We start from the raw sequence: 27,095 nt of genomic DNA, 5'->3' as shown, positions 1-27,095 counted from the left end.
CATACCGAACGTGGGTAAGCCGGGCATCGGGAGCTGTTAGGGGGGGGGTTTGGGGAGGGTTAGGTTTAGACTAGGGGAAGGGAGGGTTAGCATCAGGCAACCCCAGGGAAGGTTAGAGTTAGGCACCACCTGGGAGGGTTAGGTTTAGGGTGCGGGGAGGGGGGTTAGGTTTAGGCACTACTGGGGGGAGGTTAGGCTTAGGCACTAGAGGAGAGGTTAGGGTTAGGCACCACAAAGGGAGGGTTAGGGTTAGATGGGGGAGAGGGGTAGGGATGAGGTTAATACTTACCTTGTCGGGATCTCCATCTGCCAACCTTCCGGCATCGGTATTTCATCCGCCGGGCTTAGGTCCAGCGGTATAACATACCGATTCCAAAGAAAGGGAGGTGCAAAAAGGCATGGAAAGCCACTACACCAGCTGAAATCTATCAGTAATTAGAAAACAATCCTGCCCCTTCTCAGTGCAAATTAATATAAGCTGGTTCAGTCCCATTGTATATAGTATCATTAATGTTCTACACTAATATCTATGTTTACATGCATAAAGCATTTAGAATGCTTAAGACAGTGTCAATATCTATGGCAAAATAACAACGCCAGACGTTTAAATTATAATAATATTAATGTGCTTTACAGTTTACTGTATATGGTTAAGAAGAAAACAAATGGAGTCTAAGCAGTGAGTTTTTCCTCCAGTCTGTGATTTTCCCATCTTTAGATAAAAAAGTAAAATTCTTACCACCGAAACAGTGAGTTTTGCTGAAATGGGCATGTAGTACAGTTAAGATAGTGCAGGCAGAGACTATGAGCACATAAACCTACATACTGTCATGGTGACTCCCATTGAGCACTATACTTAACTTAGGGATGTGCAGGCTCGGTTTTACTTGGATTTACTCGGTAACTTAACGGTGATGTGTAAGAGCGATCTGCATTTTCACACATTACAGCTTATTACAGTACACCAAGGGGTAAATTTACTAAAGGTCGATTTTAATAGATTAAAATTGATCAACATCGACATTGTGTTTCAGGGGTTATATCACACAATTACTAAAACTTAAAAGTCTATATAAAAAACATTGCCTGTTAGTAAATGTACTGTTAAATACATTAAATAAATTAGTAAATGCGTAATTTAGCCCCTGAAACACAACATCGATTCAAATCGAGCTTTAGTAAGTTTACCTCCAAAATTGCAGATTTTCCTATAGAACTTTATAAGGTAGTCAGGAGGTGCTGGAGAAAATGATCAAAATGCTAATTGCACCCTCAGAGACAGAGATAGAGAACTGATGGAAAGAGTTTAATTCAAAATAAACAGTGCAACACATTTGTTATCCCATGAGTGGACCACTAGTACCCCTTTTTCACCAAATACCCGAATCTGACCCATGATTTAGAACACGGTTCCAACATGGGTCAGACCCGGGACAGATCACTTTCAGAAAGCCAGCCTCCGACCCGTGTGGTTCTCTACTGCCGGCACTTGGAGATGACATCACCCGTTCACACTGCAGGGTTACATGGGTCATTCCCGTGTTCAACCCTGCTCGCTACCTGGGTTGGGTTGCCGGGCCCTTCGACCCAGGGATCCAACCCAGGTCCCTTTTACGCAACCCAGGTTGACACGGCAATGACCCGGGTCATTTGGCCAGTGTATAAGGGATTTAACATACATCATGTGCGAGTCATCTTATCCAATGCAGTGTAAAGCAGAGCTTATTCTCCAGGCTGTCATGCACAGCATCATTTGTTTCACTTAAACCTGTTTCGTCAGTATTTAAAATGCAGATAAAATGATGTAGGAAACTTTGCATCTTATAGTGCCCATTCAAAAGCAGATTTGTCCACTTGACCTGAGCTATAAGTGGCCTAATATATTGCACTATCGGGCCTAATTCTAAATTGCATGCAATGCCAATGTTCACGGAGTTTAGCCATTTTTGTGCTACTGCGCACAAATCCCTAAACACTTGTATGGCGCATGTGTTACACTGGGTATATACAGAGCCGCAGTTGCAATTGAGAAGCACACTATTAAATGTAGTGGAAATGTAGTGGGCATTCCTGGGTGGTGACTGGAAGGTGGCTAATCAGATGCATGGAGATGGTCTGTCTTGTGGGTTTGTTATGGGAGTGTTTGGGTGGGTCGTTGAGCTGGTTGCGTCCACAGACTCTAAGTCGCTCACATTGGAGACCTTACTCAGACCGAAAATCTGCACCTACCACTGAGCTGATGCAAGTTTCAATGGTGAGATAGATGGTGGCGTCTAAGGACACACCAAGCGGTATCACAGCTTCTGAATGCACTCAAAGTGGGGATCTCAGTCCTTGTACAGTCAGTCGCATACTTGACCACCAGGGAAAGGAGTGATACCAGCATTAGTCGCTGAAGGCAAAAAACGCTAAAGCAGTCGCAGCAGTGTGGGACTCAGAATCAGGACTATCCTGAGGTAGGGATCAACATCTATTAGTCCCAAGATGTTAAATTGAGATGAGAGTCTTTCTGTGCGTACACATGTAGGGAGTTTGAGGCAAGTTACAGCTAAAATGGCCTAAATAAACATTAAACTTGCAGGTTGTATGGGCGACAGTAAGTTGGTTAAATGAGACAATATGCCATTTTACATGATTTGTCTACATACATCTTACTTCCTTGCCGTTAAACAGCCCTTATAGTCACGCCATGCCGTGGCATGACTCGGTAGTGCTGAGCAGGGGCATGTTTATAATGGGTGCAGGGTGTGTGGTGCACGCGGGCCCCTAGGTCCAGAGGGGCCCACACTGCATACCCTGCACCCAAATTTAGTTATACTTACCTTTCCATAAACCCCCGTGTGCTGCTCTGTAACTTGAAAGGTAAGTGACAGTGTTACAGCCGCTGACACTGTAACGCTACTTGTAGCGCATGGAGGTAAGATGTATGTGGACTAGAGATGAGCGGGTTCGGATTTACTCGGTTCTCAAAACGGCATTTTATTGGCTATCGGCTATCACGTGTTTTGGATAGCCAATAGAATAAATCCAAACTAATCCGAACTTGCGGTAATGTGGCGATAAGAACCGAGTAAATCCGAACCCACTCATCTCTAATGTGGACACATCTGTATAATGGGCAATTAACATTTCAATGTCCCAAAACAACCGTTATATAAAATAATGATCTTATAGAAGTTGAAAGTATCTTAATGGAGGAGGGTGCAAAATGCATGTGTGCCATCTTCCACCCGTACTAAGAGGCTACATTGGGGCCGGAAGTGATCCACATTGTAGTTGATTCAGCCAAATTAACCAATGAAACGTTAGCTCAACTCAGGGTCAAATGGCTGAATCAGTCATGTGTGGCTGCATTTAAACTAAGTTTGGGAAGACTACAATAGATTATTTATTACTGGATTCCGTGTTGTACTCTTGATTTAATACAAGCCAGGCTGTTGATGGATCAAAGGAAAAGTTATTTTTACCTTTTAGACCAGAGGTATAGTGGACCCTTCAGTACATTTTACATCTCACCTGATAAGGATGATAACAGACGGAGTCTGGGCCATTGCTCCAATCATGCTGCAAACACACATCACACACAGGAATGTGAGAAAAGCCTCCTGACATCCAGGGCTGGGACATTTTCCAGGAACTACGGTGCTATTCTCCACTGTGACAGATGTGACACATGAGCAGCCAGTCAGATTCTAGATGAAAAACACAGTACAGAGGTAAAGCAAGATATGGTTTTCTTCCAGTGTGGTATTTACGGACATTCGATCAAGAAGAGCTGCCAATTAGTGATAAAGTAGTGCACAGTAATCTTCCAATTATTCCAAGCATTATTTATAGACAGGCCCCACTTTAAACTCTTGTTGGCAATGTATTTAGGGAGTACTTTGGAACTTGTACTACTGTATACAATACAAACAGGGGATTGGTGCTGAGATACTGTAGGAAACATATGCCCATTATCTGGCCATGGATGACAGAAGTTGTAGCTCCAAAATCCTGTTCTACATCTCACAGTGAAAACTAATATGAAGTATGACATCCTTTAATATCTTGATTATTAATAGCTAAAGACATCAGTTTGGCTTGCATCTAGCAGTGTAGGCTGGGGAAGAGTCACTATGCATGTTTCTTATACAAGGCACTCAATCACCTTGCTCTAGTGCTGATTATGTGCGAGGGATTACCAGGTAGCGTGGCCATGCCTTCACTGCTATGATTTTAATTAAGGTAATGGTTTTTAATCCTCTATCTGCCTGTTTTTTTTAAATCCTTCCACAAAATCTTAGCAAACTTTATTCAGCACCTACAAACATTAAATACAGTATTTACACATAACAAGCCAAACACACTTCCAGATACTGACATCACAAGTGTAAATACATAGATACCCCATGTATGTGGATACATTCTGTGATTCTGCTAAGAATCACCCTATGCATGTAGCGTGAACCCCAGCTGGTGGTAAGATTCCACAGGTTATGCCAGTGATAGATTCCCATGCTTTTCATGGTTACCTCTTCTACTAATGATAATACAGTCATTTCGATTCATGCACCGATTTCTATTACAATTCAAGCTAATCACTAAGTGTTTCTATTAAATTCTGCTGCTTCCCCTCTTCTCTTCTCTTGGTCATTCTGAAGATTGTCATCAATATTTGAATGCAAAATGGGTGATAATATGGAGCACTGGGACAATCCTGTCCCTTTTTGGGAAATATCTTAAGCAGTGATCCAAGGTTACATTACTGCATATCAGGCCAAGAGAAGACAGAGACTTGTGCATATGTAGTCCAGTCTCCACGAGGCCATAAGTCAGGCTTTCACTGTTTATGTACTAAGCCATATATAGTTATCTTGTACAAAAACTAATTTGAAACCAATTTGCAGGAACATAAAAAGAATCACAGCTTTATCTAGACTTTAAAATCAGCAGCAGCCATATATAGTTATCTTGTATATAGTTAAATGTACAAAAGCGAAAGACGACTACTTATTGAATTCCTATTGGTCAATGAACAATTGGAAGGTGATTACATTAAGAATCGCTTTTATAAGACAGGGCAGCTATTAGCTTCTATATTGATAACACAAAAGGAAAAAATACATTCATGCAATGAAGGTTTAGCCCACTTATATGAGGGTTACCTCAACTCCTGACATCTTATTCAAATTCTACTCCTATGACGAGACTCAGGGACGTTTCTATAATGGGTGCAGGGTGTGTGGGGCACACAGGCCCCTGGGTCCAGGGGGGGTCCACACCGCACACCCTGCACCCATATTTTTAATACTTACCACTCCGCCACCTGAGTCCCACATCGGCTACAGTATCAGCAAAGTCAAAATTGCCTGGAAAATGTCAGCCGCGGCCATTTTCCCAGCGTTTTGCGCATGCGCAGTAGGGAAAACACTGTGAAAATGACCGCTGTGTCATTTTCCTGGTGACCTGCGCATGCGCTGTAGACTCTGGGCACACTCTAGTGCCCAGAGTCTACTGGTGTGGTGCTGCGCTCAGTGCGCAGCTGACCGCCGGAGAGAGAGGAGGGGGCCCCGGATAGAAAGGAGGGCCCCCTCTGCTCTTACAATGACCATAATGAGGGAATTGGTATGAATTACCACTGGAGCCCTGGCCAGCGGTTCAAATCCCGAATAGCGCGTGGATGACAGAGGAAGAAATCCTGATCGTCCCTAAGTAAGTATTCACTAACCTAATCTACCCCCTAACCCTCCTTTAGGGTGCCTAACCCTAACCTTCCCCCCCTGTGCCTAACCCTAATCCCCCCTCTAAGTGCCTAAACTTAACCCCACCTTCCCCGCTGCCTAAACCTAAGTCCCCGGGGGGGTGTCTAACCTTAACCGCCCCCCGGGGGTGCCTAACCCTAACCCTCCCTCCCCCCTAGCCTAACCCTAACCTCCCGGGGGGGTGCCTAACCTTAAGTCCCCCCCGGGAGCCCTAAACCTAACCCTCTCCCCCCCGCGGCTGTCCACTGCGGCGCCTGACGTCAGTCAAATGACAGGCGTCTAGATTTAGATGCCTGTCATTCGTCCCTAGTCGGGATAACAATGTCTGGAAGCCGGCGGTCGGCATTCTGTCCGCCGGCTTCCAGAACATATACCCTAATGAGACTCTTTGTACTACTAAACCCGATGATCCCACATTAGCACATACTACATGACGCCAATGTACCTAATCATTTAAATGTGACTTTAATAAGTACATTACAGAACTTAAAATATCCGGTGTTATATGCAATTTTCCCAATAACAAATATCCTAGCCCTGAAAGGTCTCTGGGGAACACTATATTATTATCACCCATACAATAGTAATTCCCAAACCCAATAAAAACTTGAAGTTTGTTTCCTAGTATAGACCTATAACATTATTAAATCACAACTTTAAGATCATGAGTGACATTTCTAACATTGGAGATGAATTTAGTACATTTGTGGGAAACGTATTTATATGTGTCGCAACCATTTCTGCTACATTTGTAACTCCTCAGATTATACACATCCAGCAACTTGATCTAAGCTGAAATGAATCACTTGAACATAGTAACTGATGTTTGTCTTTATTTTTATGAAACAAATCTGAGCTTTTTTTTTTAGTTTCTGCTTTTTTAAAAAGTTAAACACAACAAATATATATTGCCTTTTAATTCAAAACTGATAAGTCCCGGCGGTCAATAGATTTCGTTTTGTGCAATAAAAAAAAGCTCTTGCTATATTCATTTATTTCACGTTCGTATAAATAGTAATCCATTGTTATTTTATCCCCGGACTTGAGTCATTTCCTTAATGTGGGGGGGGATTCTTGGTTGTGACTGCATTGCTGATTTTCAGCTTGTTTTCACTTGATTTGAGGTTCAACATTGATGTGGGTATCATTTGGCATTTACTGTGGAGAAAATAACAATAGGATGTACTGCTTAGGTTTGTTGGTTTATTATGTATAAATCCATGTGTTGGTTGTCGTTATTAATGTAGCCTATTTGTACTACATTTTGCCTCCATTATTTAGATAGTGTAGGGGAAATTGGATAGTATTGGTTATGTGATAGACTGGAGTTCTAATCCTGTGTGAACAGAAACTATCAGTTTATGTATCTTATATATTTATAATTTTTGTATGAATGTAATATCATAAAGTTTCCACAAATAAGGTCATAAATTGAGTGTTTATTCGATCCAACTAGAATAGTGGCTCTCATTATAGTGTTTAGATATGGACCCTAGAACCTCATCATCCCTCTAATAAAGTCAGTCCATATTATAAGACTGTGGTACAGATAGTGTAGTGGTAGTTATGAGGACTGTGAAGGAGAGAGCTGAGGGTTCGCGTCCCATTAGGACAAACGGGAGAATGGACAAATAAGGAATTGTTTTTTATATAATTTAGTTTTTTTACATATTTGCTGATGTAATTGCAATATATTCAAGACTCCATTATGTTTATTTATATTTATATATAACAATAATAAATATGAAATGCAATGATTACTATTTTTTAATGGTTAAGTTAAGACTGCATATGCTTTTTAATACCCTATGGAAAGAGCTATTTATGACACTTGATTGGATTCCATCTGAGATAGCAGGTGTTAATCATCTGCAAATCTAGACAAGAATCATTTCCTTATTGAAGCAGGTATAAAAGGGCAGTTAGCCTGACAATGGATTCTCTTTGATAAAGCTTCCAACTGAAGCGAAACGCAACAGTGATAACCTGGTTTCTAACCATAAATGGTATGCTAATTGTCGACCAATTGATACGCTGTACTCTGGAGATGCTATTCTTAGTCAAGACTTGTCAACATGCTGATTAAACTCACCACGGTATTGCAGAGCCGAGATGCCATGGCATCACCAAGCTGGGACTCCACGGTGCCGCTGAACCGGGATACCATGGTAGTGCTGAGCCAGGACAATTGGCCATATAGCATCAGAGGTGAGAGCTGGGGCAAACTTCACCTGCTAAGACTGTGAGTACATGCGATCTGAAAGATACCTCCAGGATAATATATAGTACTTGGAGGCAAGAGACTTTTTTACAGCAGGTGCCTTTAAAGCACATATCACCTTACACCGTGTGTGGCGGAGATTACAGTGTACATTGTTTCAAGTCCTGGAATAAATGAATTTAGCAAGAACTTTTTTTATTGCACAAAACAAAATCTATTGACCTCCGAAACTTATCAGTTTTGAATTAAAAGGCAATAATATTTTCTATGTGTCGACACGGATTTGGATTCATATCAGTATTTCTAAAGAATTGATTATAACAAATATTTTATTGTTTTCTATATATACTTATGTAATTTTTCTAATATATGTGTGACAGTTTATTGATATAAAGTATTTTAATTATGCTAATGGCGTCTAGAGTTATTTTCTGCCATCATAAGAGGTGATAAGCGCAACATTGTTTGTTTTGTTTAGTTTTGTTGCCCTTCTTTGAAAGATTTTAGTGAGTATATACAATACACTTGATGGTTGCTGCTATCTAGTAATGTATTTTTAATATTAGCGCCTAAATACATGGTTTAGTGTATTTTTAAAAAGTTACTAGAGACTTTTCAGAGATACTTGGCTTTAGCTTATCATAATGTTTTAGGGTTGGATAATTCATAAAAACAATTATTATATTTGTAAACAAAACACAAAGATATGTCATTATTAAGATTTTAAGATATATATTTGGACGTTAAAAGAGAACTTTTGTCCAATATTACTAATCTCTGATAGTGCTGTCTCGAAAACTTTTTCTGGGTATCCTCTCTCACTGAATGAGGTCAACAGAGTCTCAGCTTTGTGTTAAGAAAGTTTCAAAAGGTAGGGGATGATCTCGCATAGGATTAAAGAAACTCAAAATAGACAAATATATTAACTTGAAGTATAGGAATAATAGATTATGAATTACTGATCAAAGCAGTCTAAAAACATAACTTTTATTAATACACCCCTAAGAACTTCGCCCCTCACCTTTTTTCTTAGAGGTGTATTAATAAAAGCTATGTTTTAATTGTGTAAAATTATTTCACTATCAATAATTTAAGTGTGGCCCAAGTAGGAATCTGTGTCTTTTTAGTTTCTTTTTTGAGTGTTAAGAAATTTTCATTGAGTAGCACAATTCTTATGAATACATAGAAAGATTGGATAAGACCGCTCAAATAATTTCCTTTTTTTTAGCACCAATCTGTTTTTGGAAGAGTTCAGATTAAATATAATTGTCTTTGACGAATAGTATCCAGGAAAAAGGGGACTATCCACTAGGTGACTTGAAAGACTTAACGTCTAGCTTTCAGACCTTCAGGCCGCCGAGGTGCGGTGCCCGCACTGAACGGCGTTCACTGAACATCATTCAATGCAGGAGCCCGACCTCCTATCTCTGAACATGCCAAACCCGACGATAGTCGTCAGGTTGACGGGCATGTTCAGTAGATATTTGGGGTCGGCAAGGACCCAGCATGCACGTGCATCGCTGGTTCTTGCTGGCTATCCATTACACGACTTTCTGTACGATGCGACCAAAACCTCCGCGAGCACCAGATTTGCTCCTGATATTGTCAATGTGTATACGGCAAACTTCTCATATTAAATTTAATTCCAACTGTTACCACTCTTACATTAACTTCTTTAGTATTTCTCTTTTGTCAGAGACAATTTTATATTACACTGAGAGCTACCAAAAACAGGTTTTACTTACAATTTCCAAAATGAACAGCAGTTTCATTGCCTTAAAAAACCAACATTATTAAAGTAGGTCTTCATAGAAATTGTACAACAAATGATGCTTTCTTAAGATAAGCAGAGGAAAAAGCTACACAGACAAACTTCTAGAGTCAGCCCTATCAGATGTTAGTAGCATTAACAAGAGTTTTTTAACATCCAAAGGTACATCTTAGAGTCTTACTAATGACATATCTCTGTGTTTTATTACCAAATATAATCAAGGCAAAATAAAAATTATTGTTGTAAAATATCTGCAATACTAAAACATGATGAAATTTAAAAACTATTCATCCCTGAAAAGTTTTTAGGGATTAAAAAAAGTAGAGACTTGAAAGTGATTCACCACAAACATAAAGAGCAATCTCAGAGACTATTTTCCAGTAAACCATTTCAACATGGATCAAGTTAGCTGATTTCTATCATTTCAGGTTGTTACAAAAGTAGCATGAGCAGTTGCAGGACTGGTAGCTGGTAACAGCAAATATAATAAATGTGTCTCCAATGTTATCATCATCACTTATGAGCACTGAAGGTATGCCTTAAATGCTTATTTGCTCCTTGTATTATTTATTATTTTATTTACAGTTTCTTATATAGCGTAGCATATTCCGTTGCGCTTTACAATTGTCAACATTGATAGAACAAAACTGGGTAATAACAGACAGATATATAGGTAGGAAGGCCCTGCTCGCAAGCTTACAATCTATAGGGAAATAGGAATTGATACACAAGGATAGGTGCTATATATTGCATCTTGGTCCAGCCACAATGCACAGTTTCTTGGTTGGCTGCATGATCCAGTCACACAGGAATGTCGGCCAAATGTCATGAGGATGTGAGAGAAAGACAATGTGTGAGGTTATGTGTGGACTGTAAAAGGGGATGTAATTAGATATGGTAACTATGAAGGTTGTGAGGGCGGTTCTGGGATCTGATAAGCTTGCCTGAAGAGGTGAGTTTTCAGGGATCGCTTGAAGGATTGGAGACTAGAGGAAAGTCGTATTTTGCGTGGTAAGGCATTCCATAGAGTGGGTGCAGCCCTAGGAAAGTCCTGTAACCGTGAGTGGGAGCAAGTAATGCATGGGGATGAGAGACGCAGATCTTGTGCTGAGCGGAGAGGTCGGGTAAGGTCTTGTAGGATGTAAAGTTAAAAATCAGGCATTTATAGGCACAATAAAAGTGCCATACTTTCTTCACCAATCACAACATGAAACCTATTTTTAACTCAACAGTCTATATTTTCTGGTTAAGAAAAAAAAAACATTGGCATTTAAGGCAAAATCCTCAGTCTGCTTATCATATTAAAAGCTTGATAAACAGCTAAACAGACTATGTTATATATATATTCCACATTGTGGCTGTAACAATACTGAATCTCCCTGTGTTTGAGCTTTTTAGAACATACAGTAGGAGAAGTGGAATTAGAAAAGTCATGACACAGTGTTTCATGCCACTTCTGTGATAAACATTTTACTGGGAATTAATTTATTAAATCTACACACAGAGGATGTGATAAATTACAGTAATTGTGCAAAAGGGAAGCATACTGGATCTTCAATTTGAGATCCCTGTTCCCAGATGGATTAAATAAAAAATTTGAAATGAATACTATGATTTTTTAATTTGCTCTTTTTTAAACTGAACTAATATAGTTCGATTTTTGTTCATGTTCATACCATTTCTCTATAAGTTAATGAGAGCTTAAAGCCTTGTATTTTAAACATAGAAAGTATTAGTAGCTGGATTCTATTAAGATGTATTTATTAATCATTGTCACTATAAAGACCTAAGATTTATAGGCCTCTATGTTTTTTATGTAATCTTTAAATACCGACATAAAATAGAAAAAAAGTATAATGAAAATAAAACACAGATCCAAAGAACAATGATGATGGCAAAATTTTCAATTACACAACATTTGAAAAATATATATAACTAAAACCAGGGTAGATAAACCAAAGCAGAAAAAACAGCAATAATAAAGGGAAAGAGGGAAGGGGGAATGGGGGTAGTCTAAGTATTATTGATCAAATTGAGATAATCAGGCAATTCCCTAGATTATTACCAGCAAAACCAAGTAGATATGAAATCAGAGTACTGATCTAAATCAAAGAGAGTAATCTCCATATACATATACTGATTAATACGGTGATACCAGTCATTCAAAGTAAGAGTTGGTAGACCTCCAGCTTAGCAGAGTTGTTTAGGTGTTTAACTAATGTTTTATTGTGTTTTGCGATGGGCATGGAGTAGTAGTTGAATAACCAAATCGGAAAGTCTGTCAAAATATCTGGACCATAATTTTTTTGAGAGATCTCCAACACCTGCTGCCAAAAGGTGGCTGGCCTGGGACAATTCCACCAAATATCAAAAGGGTATCCGGACAAAGACCACTACGCCAACAACAATTTTGGATACTGGGGAACATTTGATGTAAAACATTGGGACTGCGATACCACTGCATCAGAACTTTATTATGTGTATAAAAAGAAAAAATATTTTTCCATTGGGACTCATCCAAAACAAATGTTTTTTTCTTCTTTTTTCTGTGTCTAACCAGTTCAGGGGGTATTAGCAATCGCTTCCTGTTTTACAGCTGCAGAAGGTCTATTTTATGCATATATTTTAACATTTAAATAGAACATTGAATATTTCACGTGCCAGCAGAGCCATAACACCCCTTCTTTCAGTTTTAGTATCAAGGGATAGAAGTGTCTCCTCATACAGTTTAGGGAAGGAGACCTCAGTCAGGTAAGAACTAAATTGGCTCCTTAGGTGGGCCTGATTGGGTGATGTGGCAGCAGAATAAAATTGACATAGAGAGGAACAATACTGACGTAAAATGGTAGCTATATGCTGTATATATGCAGTAGACTGTACAGTACCAGCAAGCCTGTTGCCAGAAGCTTAGACCTCTATGTTTTAACCCATATTATTAATCCTAGTTTAATAGTCAAGTACCATTTATTACACCTTATGCAGCGTTGAAATCAAGTCGACCACAATTTCACCTGCAAGTGCGCAGAGAAAAATGCGGATACTCATTTTTTATACTCAGTTGAAGGCATCCATGTCAATAGATAGATATAATCGGCGCTCACTCCTTCTTGGGGGAATATAAATAAGCAAGGTGCTGCAGACCCAATATTGGACTACCCAAGTCTAAAACAACCAATAGTAACTACAGATGAGCCATGTGTGTAAACACACATGTATCATGACGGGACTGCGCTCCGTGAATGGTGTGAAATATTGTGTGAAATAACTGAGTCTTTAAATCTCTAATAGACTTATTGTATTTATTTAAATTTATTCAAAATCTCTTAATCCCAGGTGTGATGGATCTGGGTGAGATGACTCAATAAGGGGATAATGTCTAAAAATGAGTAAAAATGAGAGAGGGGGGGGGGGGAGGGATTAACACCAATTGGATTGATCAGTTCTATATGTATAGCTCAGTTATGGCAAAATAGTGGTACAGAGGGAGGGCGTCCCACACCCCACTGTACCTATCAGAAAAAAATGGTCAAATGGAAATAGTCAGTTGGTGATCACTGTCTAAGTCAAACAGACCACCACGTAGTCTGTTAGTGGTCAGAATCCTAGTGAGGCCTCACCTTGTGTGTATATACAATCCTGGTCCCGTTGCGTCCTGCCTAGGTGTCCCCCGCTGCCCATCTAGTACCACCGACGGTAGGGCCGTATTTCGGTAACTGCTGCTCGTGCAGTTACAGGCTTGGTCCCCACAGAGTCCGTATACCAGGTCCCGTGCAGCTCCGCGATCTCGCGAGAGCTCGCGGGCTGTAGGGGAATAACGTGGCTCCGGACTACTGTGCGCTCGACTCGCCGTATGTGAGGAGACTGAGCCAGGTAGAGAGGGGGGGGGAACTGACCTGGGTCACAGTAGATGGTGGTGCTTGGTAGAGTTGATGCAGTAGTACTCCGGTGCTCCTACGCGTGTCGGCTAACAGCCTTCCTTAGGGAGTGACGCAAGCGCCAGTTACCGGAATACGGCCCTACCATCGGTGGTACTAGAAGGGCAGCGGGGGACACCTAGGCAGGACGCAACGGGACCAGGATTGTATATACACACAAGGTGAGGCCTCACTAGGATTCTGACCACTAACAGACTACGTGGTGGTCTGTTTGACTTAGACAGTGATCATCAACTGACTATTTCCATTTGACCATTTTTTTCTGATAGGTACAGTGGGGTGTGGGATGCCCTCCCTCTGTACCACTATTTTGCCATAACTGAGCTATACATATAGAACTGATCAATCCAATTGGTGTTAATCCCTCCTCCCCCCCCTCTCTCATTTTTACTCATTTGAAGGCATCTATGTGACCGCAACGGTAAATGATATCCTGCCCAAGAGTCAGCACTTGTGAAAACCTTGGTGAGGAGATACCACTGAGTCTAATCTGTAATATAGTCGTTGGTCAGAATCTTCTCTCTTGCTGAGAACAAGTCTGGAGCTGACACATTTACTTATAGTGTTTTCAAAGATGATTATAATCAAAGCTGTAGTTTATTCAATGTGACTTGGTGGGAGATCAATTAAACACTCTAAAGAGGAGGTGTTGCCCATAGCAACCAATCAGAACCTAGCGACCGGTTTATAGAATGTACTGAATAAGTGATAGCTAGGATCTGATTGGTTGCTATGAGTAACACCTCCACTTGATCTCTTTGGGTCTTATAAATGTCCCCCTTAGTATGCTTCTAATATAAGGCCGTCCAACTGTTTTATAGATCAAATTAACTGCTACTGTATAAACTGAGGAACCAGCAGAAGTGGATCAGCCAAGATCACTGCTTCAACTAAAAGATGGCCATTTATTTGTGTCCAGTGACAAGTTGGTATTTGAGTCCTATATGGAGAAGGCACTATAAAAATAATAATAATAATAATAATAATTATTATTATTATTATTATTACTATTATTACAACACAGACCATAAACTATAAAACTCACTCATACCAGAATAAATATATTCAAATCTCCCCATTAGCTAACCACTCATGCTACATAATAATAACAACAACAAAAACATTTAGCATTAATTATTTAACTTAGCACAGGTTACTATAGTAGCAATACAAATAGTATATTGTTATATATGCTACTATAGAGGTATACAATCAAGTTCCAGAGGAAAATATTATTGTACAGTAGCTTAGAATTCAGTTACATTCATTCCACACTCAACAAATCAACTACATACATTATACAATTTCAAATATAATTCCACACCAAGCATTGATTGACCAATTTTGACTAAAGTACTCACACAGTACTAAGGGGCATATTTATTAATCAATTCTGCCCTTGACATATGCAGAAATTGCTGCTTCCGCATGTTTAAGGGCAGAACCAAGTACCCCTTAAATATACCAAAGAGGAAATCAGGAGATATCTGAGATATCTTCTGCTTTCCAGCCACTAGTCCCCATACAAGTCGTCCCCATAGTTTTCAATGGGGACGGTATTTAACAAGATCCACTTTGTATAAATGTCTACGTGAGCTAACGCCATCCTATTGCTAGCCCATTGATAGCAATGGGGCAGCCCTGCTGGTGAGGAATCTTGCGATCCCTCTCCAGTGGCCTGCACTAGATGGCGTTGCACATCACGGGCGTTACAACACTGTGCAGCTTGAAAGCCGCACATGAGCAGTAACTGCGAAGGGGCCCGTAGGTAGAAGTAAAGTGTTCGTGGATGCGATCACTTTACTTCTTCTTGATCAGAGCCCATGTCTCGGTGATGTAAATACATACATTCAAGTGAATAAAGAATCCTTATTGCCGCAGTACTGTATGTAGAAAAAGGGAATAATAATAATAATAAATTGCCCTAAGGAAATTTTTTCAGGAGTCACATAAAACCTTGAAGGATGTGGACAGCCTCATAGAACAAGGAACAGCTTCTCAGAAAAATCTACACATATGTAAATGTGGTATTTTATGCTGGAACCCATCATTTACAGCAGCCGTCCTCTCCATTATGAAAGGGTAAACCTGCTCTGATCTGTTAGCCGGCAGGCCCTGCATCCATGTTTGGCAATATTACAATCTGTATATCATATGCTCTAGAATGGAGACAAGAATTTCCAGTATTACACTTCTGGCTATGAAAATTGCTATCAATGTGCTAATTTAGACCTGTGCCACTTTACCATAATATTCAACTCACCATCCAATAATTCTATTAAAGAGGTAATGAGCAGACAGTACAATGCGAGTACATGAGGAATGTGTGTGCGCCGTGGAAGGCAAATACTGTAGTATCTTGTTAATGAATAGAAGATGAGAAAATGATCAATGAATCAGCATGCATTTTATTCCTAGTCTGTAATTGTCTCAAAAAGATGAAGACCTGGGTAGCAGGAAATTGCTTCCTGGGGTTAATGCTGTGTTTAAAATGAGATATCTGTACTGTGGCACTTATCAAATATTATAAGAGTGAACACAATTTGAAGTATGCAGATTAAAGCTGCAGTCTGTGAACTGTGTGAAGATACTCAGAATAAAATGAACCTGTGTGTATAATTTATGGTATATAATAGTTGTTTATGAACTTACCGCCTTTGTGCAGCCAGCAAAGCAGGCAGACATGTAAGTGATTCCATCAGCACCACAAACAGGACTGAACGAGTCATTCTGACACTCACAGCCATTATTGCAGGGAGGGGAGCGATTCAGTGAGGACCCTGAAGCAGACCTGAGTGAAAAGAACAATATAAAAAATGTCACAATGCTCAGTGCAGACAGTGAAAGCTGTAATGGTGACACCTTTGGGAGATGCCAATACCGATATTAATTAGAGACTACAAAGCAGGTCTCTAATGGCCAATTAAATATAGACTTTAATTGGGGACAGTTATTAAAACTAGTCCACAAGAAAACTCTCATGTTGCCCGTAGCAACCATCTTTATGTAAACCAATTTTTTTTTTATGGGAAGAATGTATAACATGGAATTACATAGGTTTCAACTGACCCACCTGCTGCCTTCAGTCATCCAAAGTGCTGGGAGAGCACTGAAGACTACTATTTATTACTTATAGTAACAATAAGGGTTACTCAGGGGTGTATCTATAATGGGTGCAGTGTGCGTGGCACACGGGCCACCAGGGGCCCCGCACCGCACACCCTGCACCCATATTATTGTAAACTTGTCCGTGGCGGGTGTCAGCACTGCTCAGAACACCGGAAAATGGCCGCCGTGGCCATTTTTCCAGTTTTCTGTGCATGCGCAGTAGACTCCGGGCACACTCTAGTGCCCGGAGGCTACTAATGCTCCGGTGGCCAGCTAGCCGCGTCAGTTGGCTGCCGGCCACCAGGAAGAGAGGAGGGGGCCCCGCACGGGCAGTGCACATGGGCCCCCTCCTCTCTTAAGATGCCCCTGGGGTTACTGAACAAAACAGGATAACAAATGTAGGGAATAGACCCCTCAGTGTCATATTAAAAACATAACAGAATGGCAGTCACTGCTCTGCACCACAAAAACCCCAACATTTATTTATTTAGAATGTTCAATCAATGTTAACCTGACATTCCATTGCAGCTCTGTTAAAAAGTAAGGTATTACTTCCCCACTCCATTACAAACAGCTGAAGCTCCTACCACATAGTTTTACAGTGTGATAATAGGATCTCAAACATGTCAATAAGATGAGCTGTATCCTGATGGAAGATCTACAGTGTTTAGATAGACAGTCAAAAGGTCGACACAAGATGGTCAACATGCAATAGGTCGACAGGGTCAATAGCTCGATAGAGTCAAAGGGTCAAATGGTCGACAGTTAAAAGATCGATACCGAAAAGGTTGACACATGGTTTTTCATGATTTGTCTGTTTAGAATGAGGGTTAGGTTGAGGTTTAGGTACTTGGCAAAGGGTTAGTTAGGCTGCAAAATGGGATGGTTAGGGTTAGGCACTAGGGGGGGAAGTAAGGGTTAGGCACCAGAGGAAGGGTTATGGTTAGCACTAAGGGGAGGGTTAGGATTAATGTTAAAAGTAAAAAAAAAAATTGTGTCAACCTTTAATGTGTTGACAATGTGTGTCGACTCTTTGACCCTTTTGACCTTGATCCATGTCAACCATTAACAGTCGACAACTCGACCCTGTTGACCATCTGGTGTTGACCTATTGACTGTCTATCTATACACTCAATATTTTATACCACACCCAAGATGAGCATGCGGTCTTTTCAGCTACTGTGACAACACCGATATTGAGCCTGTATATAAAATACACTGCAGAGAAGTGTAAAAGAGCACACGGTAAACTCATTTAATTAAGTAGAATCACTCCATTTATTCCATGTATATATTTATCTCAGCAGTATGCAGTCACCAGGTTAACATTCACCATGTCGGCATTCATAATCTCGACACCAGAATGATGAATGCTATGGTGTTGATCTAGTTAACATGTTGACTTCTAACATGTCAACATCTGGAAAATGTCGACAGATGACACGTGCACATAGTGAAAATGTTGACAATGTACATATTAGCGTTAGTCACCATGTCAACATTGTGCATGTCAACCTGCTGAATGTTACCTGCTGAAATGTTGACCATTTCGACATTATGTTGTCAACATTATGGGATCAATTCAATCTCAATTAGCCGCCGGGGGAGGAGGGATAAGTTGCCGTTGCAACGGCGTAGAAACGGCAGCTAAACTCACCCCACTCACAGCCTGATACAGTATGTCACCCCAGACTCACAGTCTTATGCAGTCTTATAGGGCTGAGAACAAAAATCAAAGCACTTATTCGCTGTTAACTGAGTTGGCCATATGAATGTTCACATGGTGACTGTCGACATAAAATACCGCAGCCCAGCTCAGCAATAATCAGACATTCATATACATTTTTAATGTCAGATAACTTCTTGTTCTTTAAAGGATACTGGACTTGCCACCTTCACAAAGATGACGCAGCCACTTTGTGGACTGAATAAGTAATCACGAGGAACCAGTGGCATGTCTCAGTGTCTGCCTCCATCCTATGTAGGTAACAAGATGATTATATTGCCGCTTTATTTATGACTTTCAGAAGGACTGTGGTTCCTCTCAATGCTGCCCTTTCCTGGTGAAGCCTTTTTTGTGGAGTTCCAGAAAAACATATTCATAGACAAGAGATGCGCACCCAGTTGTCCGCTGAGTGACAGATCAGTAATACATTATTTTGAGAATACCTTGGTTTGGAGGACCTTTTAATCCATTGGGAAACATCATTTCATTAGTTATTTACTTTTCTGGGGTAAAGTATGCTCATACTTAGATAGTTCCAGAACAATGGCACACTGACACTGTGGCAGGGTCATCTGGACTGGCAGAAGGGGCACATGCCCTCTGAATTGGTCCTGTTTTAAATGTTTTGGACTGGTTCCTTGAGCTGGTGGCTAGAGAGATCAAAGAGCCAGATCGGGGAGGATGACTACAGTTTTTAATGTAGGGGCTGTGCCACCTATAACACATGGGGGCACATGTATGAAGCTCTGGAAAGGGATAAAGTGGAGAGTGATAAATGACCAGCCACTCAGCTCCCAACTGTCATGTTACAGGCTTTGTTTGAAAAATTACAGTTGGGAGCTGATTGTTTGGTCGTTTATCACTCTCCAAATTATCACTTACCAGAGCTTCATACATCTGCCCCATGGCCCCATAAATTTCTCCACACATCAAGGAGCCTGTCCATTCTCTGCAAGGGAGTACCGGCCCCTATCCTCTGCATGGGAGTACCTCCCCCTTTCCTCTGCATGGGGGTACCTCTCCCTTTCCTACCCCTTACCCCCGTGCAGAGGGGGGACCTCCCCGTTTCCTCTGCATGGGGGTACCTCCCCCTTGCCTCTGCATGGAGGTACCTCCCCCTTTTCTTCTGCACAGGGGTACATCCCCCTTTCCTCTGCATTGGGTACCTCCCCCGTTCCTCTGCACACTGCACAGCAGGAATAGTTTATTTGTATGTTTGTGTGCAGGAGGAGCTATACGTTCTAATAAAAAAGTGAGGTGATGAGGAGTACAGAGAGAAAGGTATATTGCCGACTTGCAGTATCCAGGTCCCACAGATCCTATGTAGGAGAAAGTTGTGTCAGTACTGACTGTACTGGCAAATAATGGAGGGAGAATTGTTGGGAGAAGCACTGATGAGGGGGTTAATGAAAACAAATGGAATTAATGATGTGGAGGTTAATTAATAATGGGGACGAGGGAGTTATTGATGTTAAAGGGATTGCTATGATGAGGCTGAAGGAGTTAATGATTATGAGAAGTTAATTCATGGTGAGGAGGTGATGAGTGAGTTAATGGTTGTAAATGGATTCTTATATTGCTGGTTATTGATTGATGATGGGGAGGTTGCTGTAGATGAAGAGATGATGATGATGATGATGATGATGATGATGATGATGATAACGATGACAAGAATAAGGAGGTCATTGACTAAGGATGAGAGGTTTCATTATTATTATTATGTTGGGGGTTAATCATGATAAATATGACAATGATGAGTGGAAGGAAGCCTGATGACGAATGTGTAACTATGAGGAAATAGGGTGGGAGAGTCCTATGGAGAGTGAGAAAGAGAGAGGTTGGAAAAGGATTACAAGAACAATGAGATGAAGCAAAATAAGGAAAGGTGGCAAAAGGAAATATGAAGATGATTGAGGAGGGGTGTGATATAGATTGTAGGATCAATGCACTAGTCTGCGCGGCTCTCCCCAGCTTCATAGGTTCTGCTCCACCACGGCTTAAGGCTGAGCGAGGCTGTTACAGACCACAAGTAGAGCATGAGGAAAGAAGATGTCAACATTCAAATCAGCTTAAGCCCAGGTGAGGTGATAAGTACTATGCTGACTTAAAGCTGCACTACCACCTACATATTACATTCTACCAACCACTTCCCTTCCCTAGCTGGTGCCCCAGGGGTATATATAATATATAATTTAGATTATATAAAATGTTGTGGTTTTTTTAGTTTAATTAAACTAATTTTAATGAATAAAGTTTATCTTTTTCTTTTGGAAACTGCTAATTAAATGGATGCCATTGTAGTTCCCCAGAGCTGCATCACTTTTCTAACTTTCATCAAGTTCTCCGCTGCCTGGCTGTTGTGATGCTTTATTTAATGACTTGAGCCAGGCATCAGGAGGTTCCGCTGAAAGACACATCTGAGCTACAGTACTGGCTATATTCTTCTCAATTACTTTTCCTTTGATTAATCAATCCAACCATTTAAACATTTAAAATGACCTATTTCGAGAATCAAAAGTATTATGTATAGCTTCTGAAATGATAATGCTATCTGTGTATGACATTACCAGAACAGGGTACACACTCTTGATGCTCTCCATTTGGGATTATTGCTAGCAGAAACTACATGATTATTATATAGCATGTTGCAGAAACAAGTCCTTTCACCATGGATAACACCCATTTTCTCCATCAAAAGACTATTTGATAAGACAGCCCCTGCACTGAGGGTCCCAGCACAGCAGCACACTAACATTAGGAGTCTCAGCACAATGACACACTTGGATGTGGGGTTCCATAACAATGACACACTGATCTTTGGGGTCCATAAATAGCAGCACAGTGACATTTGGGATCCCAGAACAATGACACACTGATCTTTGGGGTCCCAAAATAGCAGCACACTGACATTTGGGGTTCCAGAACAATGACACACTGATCTTTGGGGTCCCAAAATAGCAGCACACTGACATTTGGGGTTCCAGAACAATGACACACTGATCTTTGGGGTCCCAAAATAGCAGCACACTGACATTTGGGGTTCCAGAACAATGACACACTGACATTTCGGGTCCCCAATTAGCAGCACACTGGTATTTGGGGTCCCAGAACAACAACACACTGACACTGCGGGTCCCCAAATAGCAGCACACTGGCATTTGGGGTCCCAGAACATCACAACATGAACAACCTTGATCTATTTTGGGGGAATCTTAGTGGAACCAGCTGGATATTTTTTCTCTGTCAAGCTCTTTGTTCTTATGGTGAGTTTATATAAAAGCTAAAAATATTGACATTTGTTTTTAACCCAAAGGATCATTTTTCACGTGTCAGCTGTAATCTTTGAGGCCAGGAGTTCATTACATATGGTCTGTCACTTTACCGGGTTCCATTATAACAAACAATCATTGTAGCAAAAGAAAGTTATTGTACTGTAAACTATTGTAAAATGGCAGGTATGACATTTATTGCTGCTTAAAGAAGGTAAAAGTGCTCTTTAAACAACCGTACCTGGTTTAAACTTTAAACAACAATAAATGCTAGGAATGCTTGAAATACTGTACAGTATGTTGCAGGGTTATCTATGTCAGTGATTATTTCATATATCTATGTATTTTATTAGTTACAGTCCCTCCGGTAACATGGTATTTATAAAGCCTCATGTAAAGCACTGGTAGTGCTTGTATAAAATTCCTAGCTTTATGTACTATCTGGTCATCACAAAGGAAGATGTAAATGAAAAACAAAGAGATGGCAAATTAACCAAAAATGTATTTATATAGGTAATTCTGAATTTAAAGGGGTATTACAGTTTGGAAATATACATAGTATATTATATACATATATACTGTAATGGCTTGCAAAGTTATTCAACCCATTAAAAAGTCAAAAGATTTGTCTGTACTACAACTGACACTGATTGTTCCAGACAGTATTACATTGCGAACCAGTAGGCTCTTAAAATAAATTTTAAAACTCATAATTCATGATTTGTCTGCAGCTTAATGATTTGCAACACAATACTATCTGGTACAATCTGTGTAAGCGTCATTTGTAATACAGACAAATATGATGACTTATTAGGGGGATGAATACTTTTGCAAACCACTGTATATGCTGCAAGGCTTTTCTTTTTTTACATTTAAAAGAGAACAACCTGTATAGGGAATGGGATACACTTTTTTTGTCCCCATCCCTTAATCCCAAACATCTACCCCTATAGACAGGCTGCCAATATAAGTGGTCAGGACTCCATCAAATAACTGTACAGCATTGCACTTACATTCCCCACCACTATGCTTTCAACAAATCTTATTTTAACCCAATAATTCTTTATATTGAAGCCTTACAGTACAGGTGGATTGGGAGCAGCTGGACAGTAGATAAAATTATTAAATATAAATTTAGGAACTTAAATTTTACTATGTGCATGAGCTGAATGTAAATCCTTTTGCGCAGCACTGGAAACAATCAGCAGAGTCGTATGCTTTTCACTCACATGCCAGTTAGTAGATGTAACTGTGCTACAGTATAATGTGGCATTCTCACATGGGCAATGTTCAATGATAACAAATGGTCGCAACTGCAAGCAATGCCAAGTTGGGCAGAAGTGTAAATAGCTTCCAGGCACACCTTTTTCACCAAGGCTAGTACAAGGGTGCCTTGGTAATGATGACAGCTGTAAAAGTCATGAGGGGAGGGGGGGGGATGTAAAGATGTGTAAAACTCTGTGTACGGGCTCTCAAAATCCACTTCTAAATCAAAGCCTTTCAGCTCCCATCCTAACCCACCACTCCATGCTCCTTGTGGTACACTCTGTGTTACATTGTAAGCTCTCACGAGCAGGGCCCTCTTCCCTCATAAGCTTTTTCTTCTCTCACTTATACCTTCATCTCTTCCCCACTGCCAACAACGGCACCAGATCTTTGGGTTTGGCAGCTCCGCTGCTAATTTGAATATTATGACTGCTGCTGCAGCAACGTTTATACACCTCGTCCATGTTCTGCAATGTTTTGTACTGTAAGTCACTTATTTCTTGTTTTGTTAATACTGTTTCTGTTTATGTACTCTGTAAGGTGTTCATACTGTTTCTGTTTATGTACTCTGTAAGGTGTTCATACTGTTTCTGTTTATGTACTCTGTAAGGTGCTGCGGACTCATTGTGGCACCATATAAATAAAGGATAATAACCAGTGATGTGCGGTGAGGTCAATGGCTGGGCAGGCACACATGGAGATGGGTCTGAGTGCTGGGAGCCGGTCTCATCCCCTACTCACTGTAACTCTTCCCTCACTACACTTAGCTTTAGTGTCCATTGACTCTCCTAACTGCATCTCTGTGTCTTCTCCTGCTGCTGCTGACTGAGATCCTCTTCTAAACACTGCTGTGCACTTCCTGTTCACATGACACATCCAAGGTGTTCATCAATGCTCATGGCATGCAGAGGCATCACTGCCCCTTTCGGAGAAGAGAGACAAGTGTGCATGCGTGACCTACAGGTCACGCATGCGCACAAGAGCACCGACGTCCAATGGAAGGAGCTTGGCGAATGCTCCCGAAGTCAAGATCTGAAAATATTGTATTTGATGCTAGTGTATGGGGACAGCGGGCTATTCCGCGAGAGAAAGGTAAACAGGAGATATTTGTGATATCTCCTGCTTTACCTTTTTGATAAATGGCCCAATAACTTAATTTGTACAATTGCAGGTGAAAATGTGATGATGAATAGACCCCTATGTGAGCAATATTCATTAAATGTATATATAATGCTCTTCCCAGTTTTAGCATTTGTACTAGGTCATCATCATGCCAGCTTGTAGTAGCACTAATTTGCTTGAAGAGCTGAGTGTATCCTGTAAAGAAAGGATCCTAGACATGAAACACTAACATTTATGGTAGTTAGAAGGAGAATTACTACTGTACACACTGATACCCCCAGTTACATCACAATATTTATTGTGATTGGCCAGAGGGATAGACTGCAGCACTGCAAACTTGGCATATTAGGGTGACTGAGGGCTCTATTTACTACAATCCGCATATTGAATGCGGATTGTAGTGTGATATTACCGAGTGAATTCGCATTGCAAATTCAGGCAATATCACAGGGATTTATTATAAATCCCTTGCAGGGACAGAGCTTGCGATAAAGCTCTGTCCCTGCGGATCCCATCCGCACTCTAGTTGCGGTATTTTCAGAAAAAATACCGCGACTAAGAGCCCGCGCATGCGCCGACCCACCGTCGCTGCTGCCCCCCCACCGATGCTAAGCCCCGGCCTCCGTGATCACGGACCCCCGCGACCCCCCCTCCCCCCCCCCACGCGACCCCCCCTCCCTTCATTACACTTACCTGCATCCTCCTGGCCTCCGGTGATCTTCTCTGGGCTTCCCGATCAGGTGATCTCCCATACTGCACTGGGGCCCGATCACCTGATGACCGGGCAGCAGTGCACTGTGGGAGACCAGCTGACCGGAGAGGAACCATCACCGGAGGCCCGATCACCGGTCCCTGGATTCAGGTAAGTAAAAAAAAAAATGTTTCATTTTTTTTTTTCTTTTTTTTTACAGCAATCAGCTTGCGGTCTATTTAGACCACACAGCTGATTACTGGTACCGGCTCCCGGCTCTGCTCTCCCCGTTAGAGCAGAGTGGGAGCCCGGTAACCGGGGGAGACCCTGGATAACGCCACCTCCAGGTGGCGTTATTATCACAGGGCTTCCCCCGGTATTTTTTTACAATTTATTTATAGTAACTATGGTCGGATCACATTTCCCATTACAATTATGGGAAATGCGATCTGCTTTACTAAAAATAAGTGATACTAGGGGTTGGAGTAGAATTTTACTAATTCTACTCCAATTGCCCTATAGTAACTACAGGTGAAACTAAAATAATGTGAAAAGGGTGTGAAAACACCCTTTTTCACTTTATTTTAGTAAAAATAATGTTAATAAATAGAGCCCTGAGTCCCCCTGCCTATACAGGTTGAGTCTCCCATTTCCAAAATGCTTGGGACCAGGGGTATTTTGGATATCAGAATATTCCGTATTTTAGATTATTTACATACCATAAGGAAATATCTTGGGAATGGGACCCAAATCTAAACACAGAATGCATTTATGTGTTATATACACCTTATACAGGTCATTTTATACAAAATTTTCAATCATTTTGTGGCTCAAACAAAGGGCCTGATTCAGAGCCGGACGCTATTTGCGCTCGCTCGTTCAGAAAAAGGGGCTAGATATTTAAATAGAGCGCTCGCTCTTTGCGATCTGTTGACGCCTCTATGTCTGAACGAGCGAACGAAACATGCGCTCGCTATTTTTTTTAAAACGCCCCCTGGCCGCTCGCATCCTACGTCATCTCCGCTATTTATTAGATTAATTGAGAACATCGAAAGGCGTATGAACTGCTCGCAGTGCTTGTGGTTGGATTTTCCTGCCGCAATCATGCGAGCAGTTCAAGCTAAAAGACAACCAAGTGACATGGCCGATGACGCTGCTTTGTTAATTATGCACACCCTTAAAACGCCCATTTTGACCGTTTGGCACGCCTGCGTTCGGATCTCCATTTTCAAGCACCTTCCCCTGTTACCACCCACAAACGCCTCATCCTGTCACTCAAATTAGCAGGCACTCGCTATTTTGCGAGCACACAATTTCCGACCGCAATGACTGGTTCACGCATGCGTATTACAACCCATACGCATGCGCAGTTGTGCGAACATCGCTCGGAGCGAACGAGCGGCCGCTTACGAGCGGTTCTGAATCAGGCCCAAAGTTCGTATACATACATGAAACTCATTTATGTTTCATATATGCCTTATACACAAAGCTTGAAGGTCATTTTATACAATATGTTTAATAATTTTGTGCCAGAAATGTTGTGTGCCAGTTTGTGTACATTGAACCATCAACAAGCAAAGGAGTCACTATCTCAGTCATGCTAAAAATATTCTGTATTTCGGAATATTCCGTATTTCGGAATATTTGGATATGGGAGACTCAACCTGTATATAGATATTATTTATTGTGGCAATGTAGAAATCCATTTTAAGCCTGGATGAGGTTATTCTTTACATAGAACTGAATATAGCAATGTATTTATTAAAGGAATCCTTTGAGATAGCCGTCATTTTATTTTGATGATTCTCTTTAATAAGACTTGTCATGGACATCAATATATACAATGACTTCTGCAGGTTAACATAAAATAATAAATACTAAGACATGCATTAAATTATATTTAGTTACATTTATCAATTTGTTTTTACTTGTGCTAAATCACAAAGATGTAAATGAGTTCTAAATGTCAATTTGCAGTCGCTGATTTCGAACAACACACTTGTTAAGGACTTTCGATTGCCCTCTGCAGGCCGTGAGTAGACACTGCACTCCATAAATGAAAACTAGCAGATTCATTAATTACTTTCTCAGTAGTGAAAATGAATACATGTTTTTAATGTCTGTTTAATAATATATCAACAACGACGTAGACTGACACCATAAACTGAGAATAAACAATTTGTATACAAAATCTGCAGACTATTTGGGCAAGTTAATCATTATCTGCTGTCAACTTTCAATG

General features: G+C 40.7%; 1 protein-coding gene across 2 annotated transcripts in view; it reads right to left on the bottom strand.

Annotated features, from left to right (window-relative positions):
• Window positions 1-27,095, bottom strand: part of LOC148481887 (solute carrier organic anion transporter family member 3A1) — a 92,329-nt gene that overhangs the window by 14,772 nt on the left and 50,462 nt on the right. For both annotated transcript variants that reach the window (XM_088452855.1, XM_088452856.1), the window contains exons 6-7: window positions 16,324-16,462; window positions 3,517-3,692 (exon numbers count right to left, since the gene is read on the bottom strand). In XM_088452855.1, coding sequence (XP_088308981.1) covers window positions 3,517-3,692; window positions 16,324-16,462 — 315 coding nt within the window. The remainder of the gene's footprint in view (window positions 1-3,516; window positions 3,693-16,323; window positions 16,463-27,095) is intronic.

Source organism: Taudactylus pleione, unplaced genomic scaffold (assembly GCF_031769625.1).
Source record: "Taudactylus pleione unplaced genomic scaffold, aTauple2 ptg000556l, whole genome shotgun sequence".
Classification (NCBI taxonomy): Eukaryota; Metazoa; Chordata; class Amphibia; order Anura; family Myobatrachidae; genus Taudactylus; species Taudactylus pleione.
Note: the sequence above shows the minus strand (reverse complement) of the source record. Positions and strands in the feature narration are given on the sequence as shown.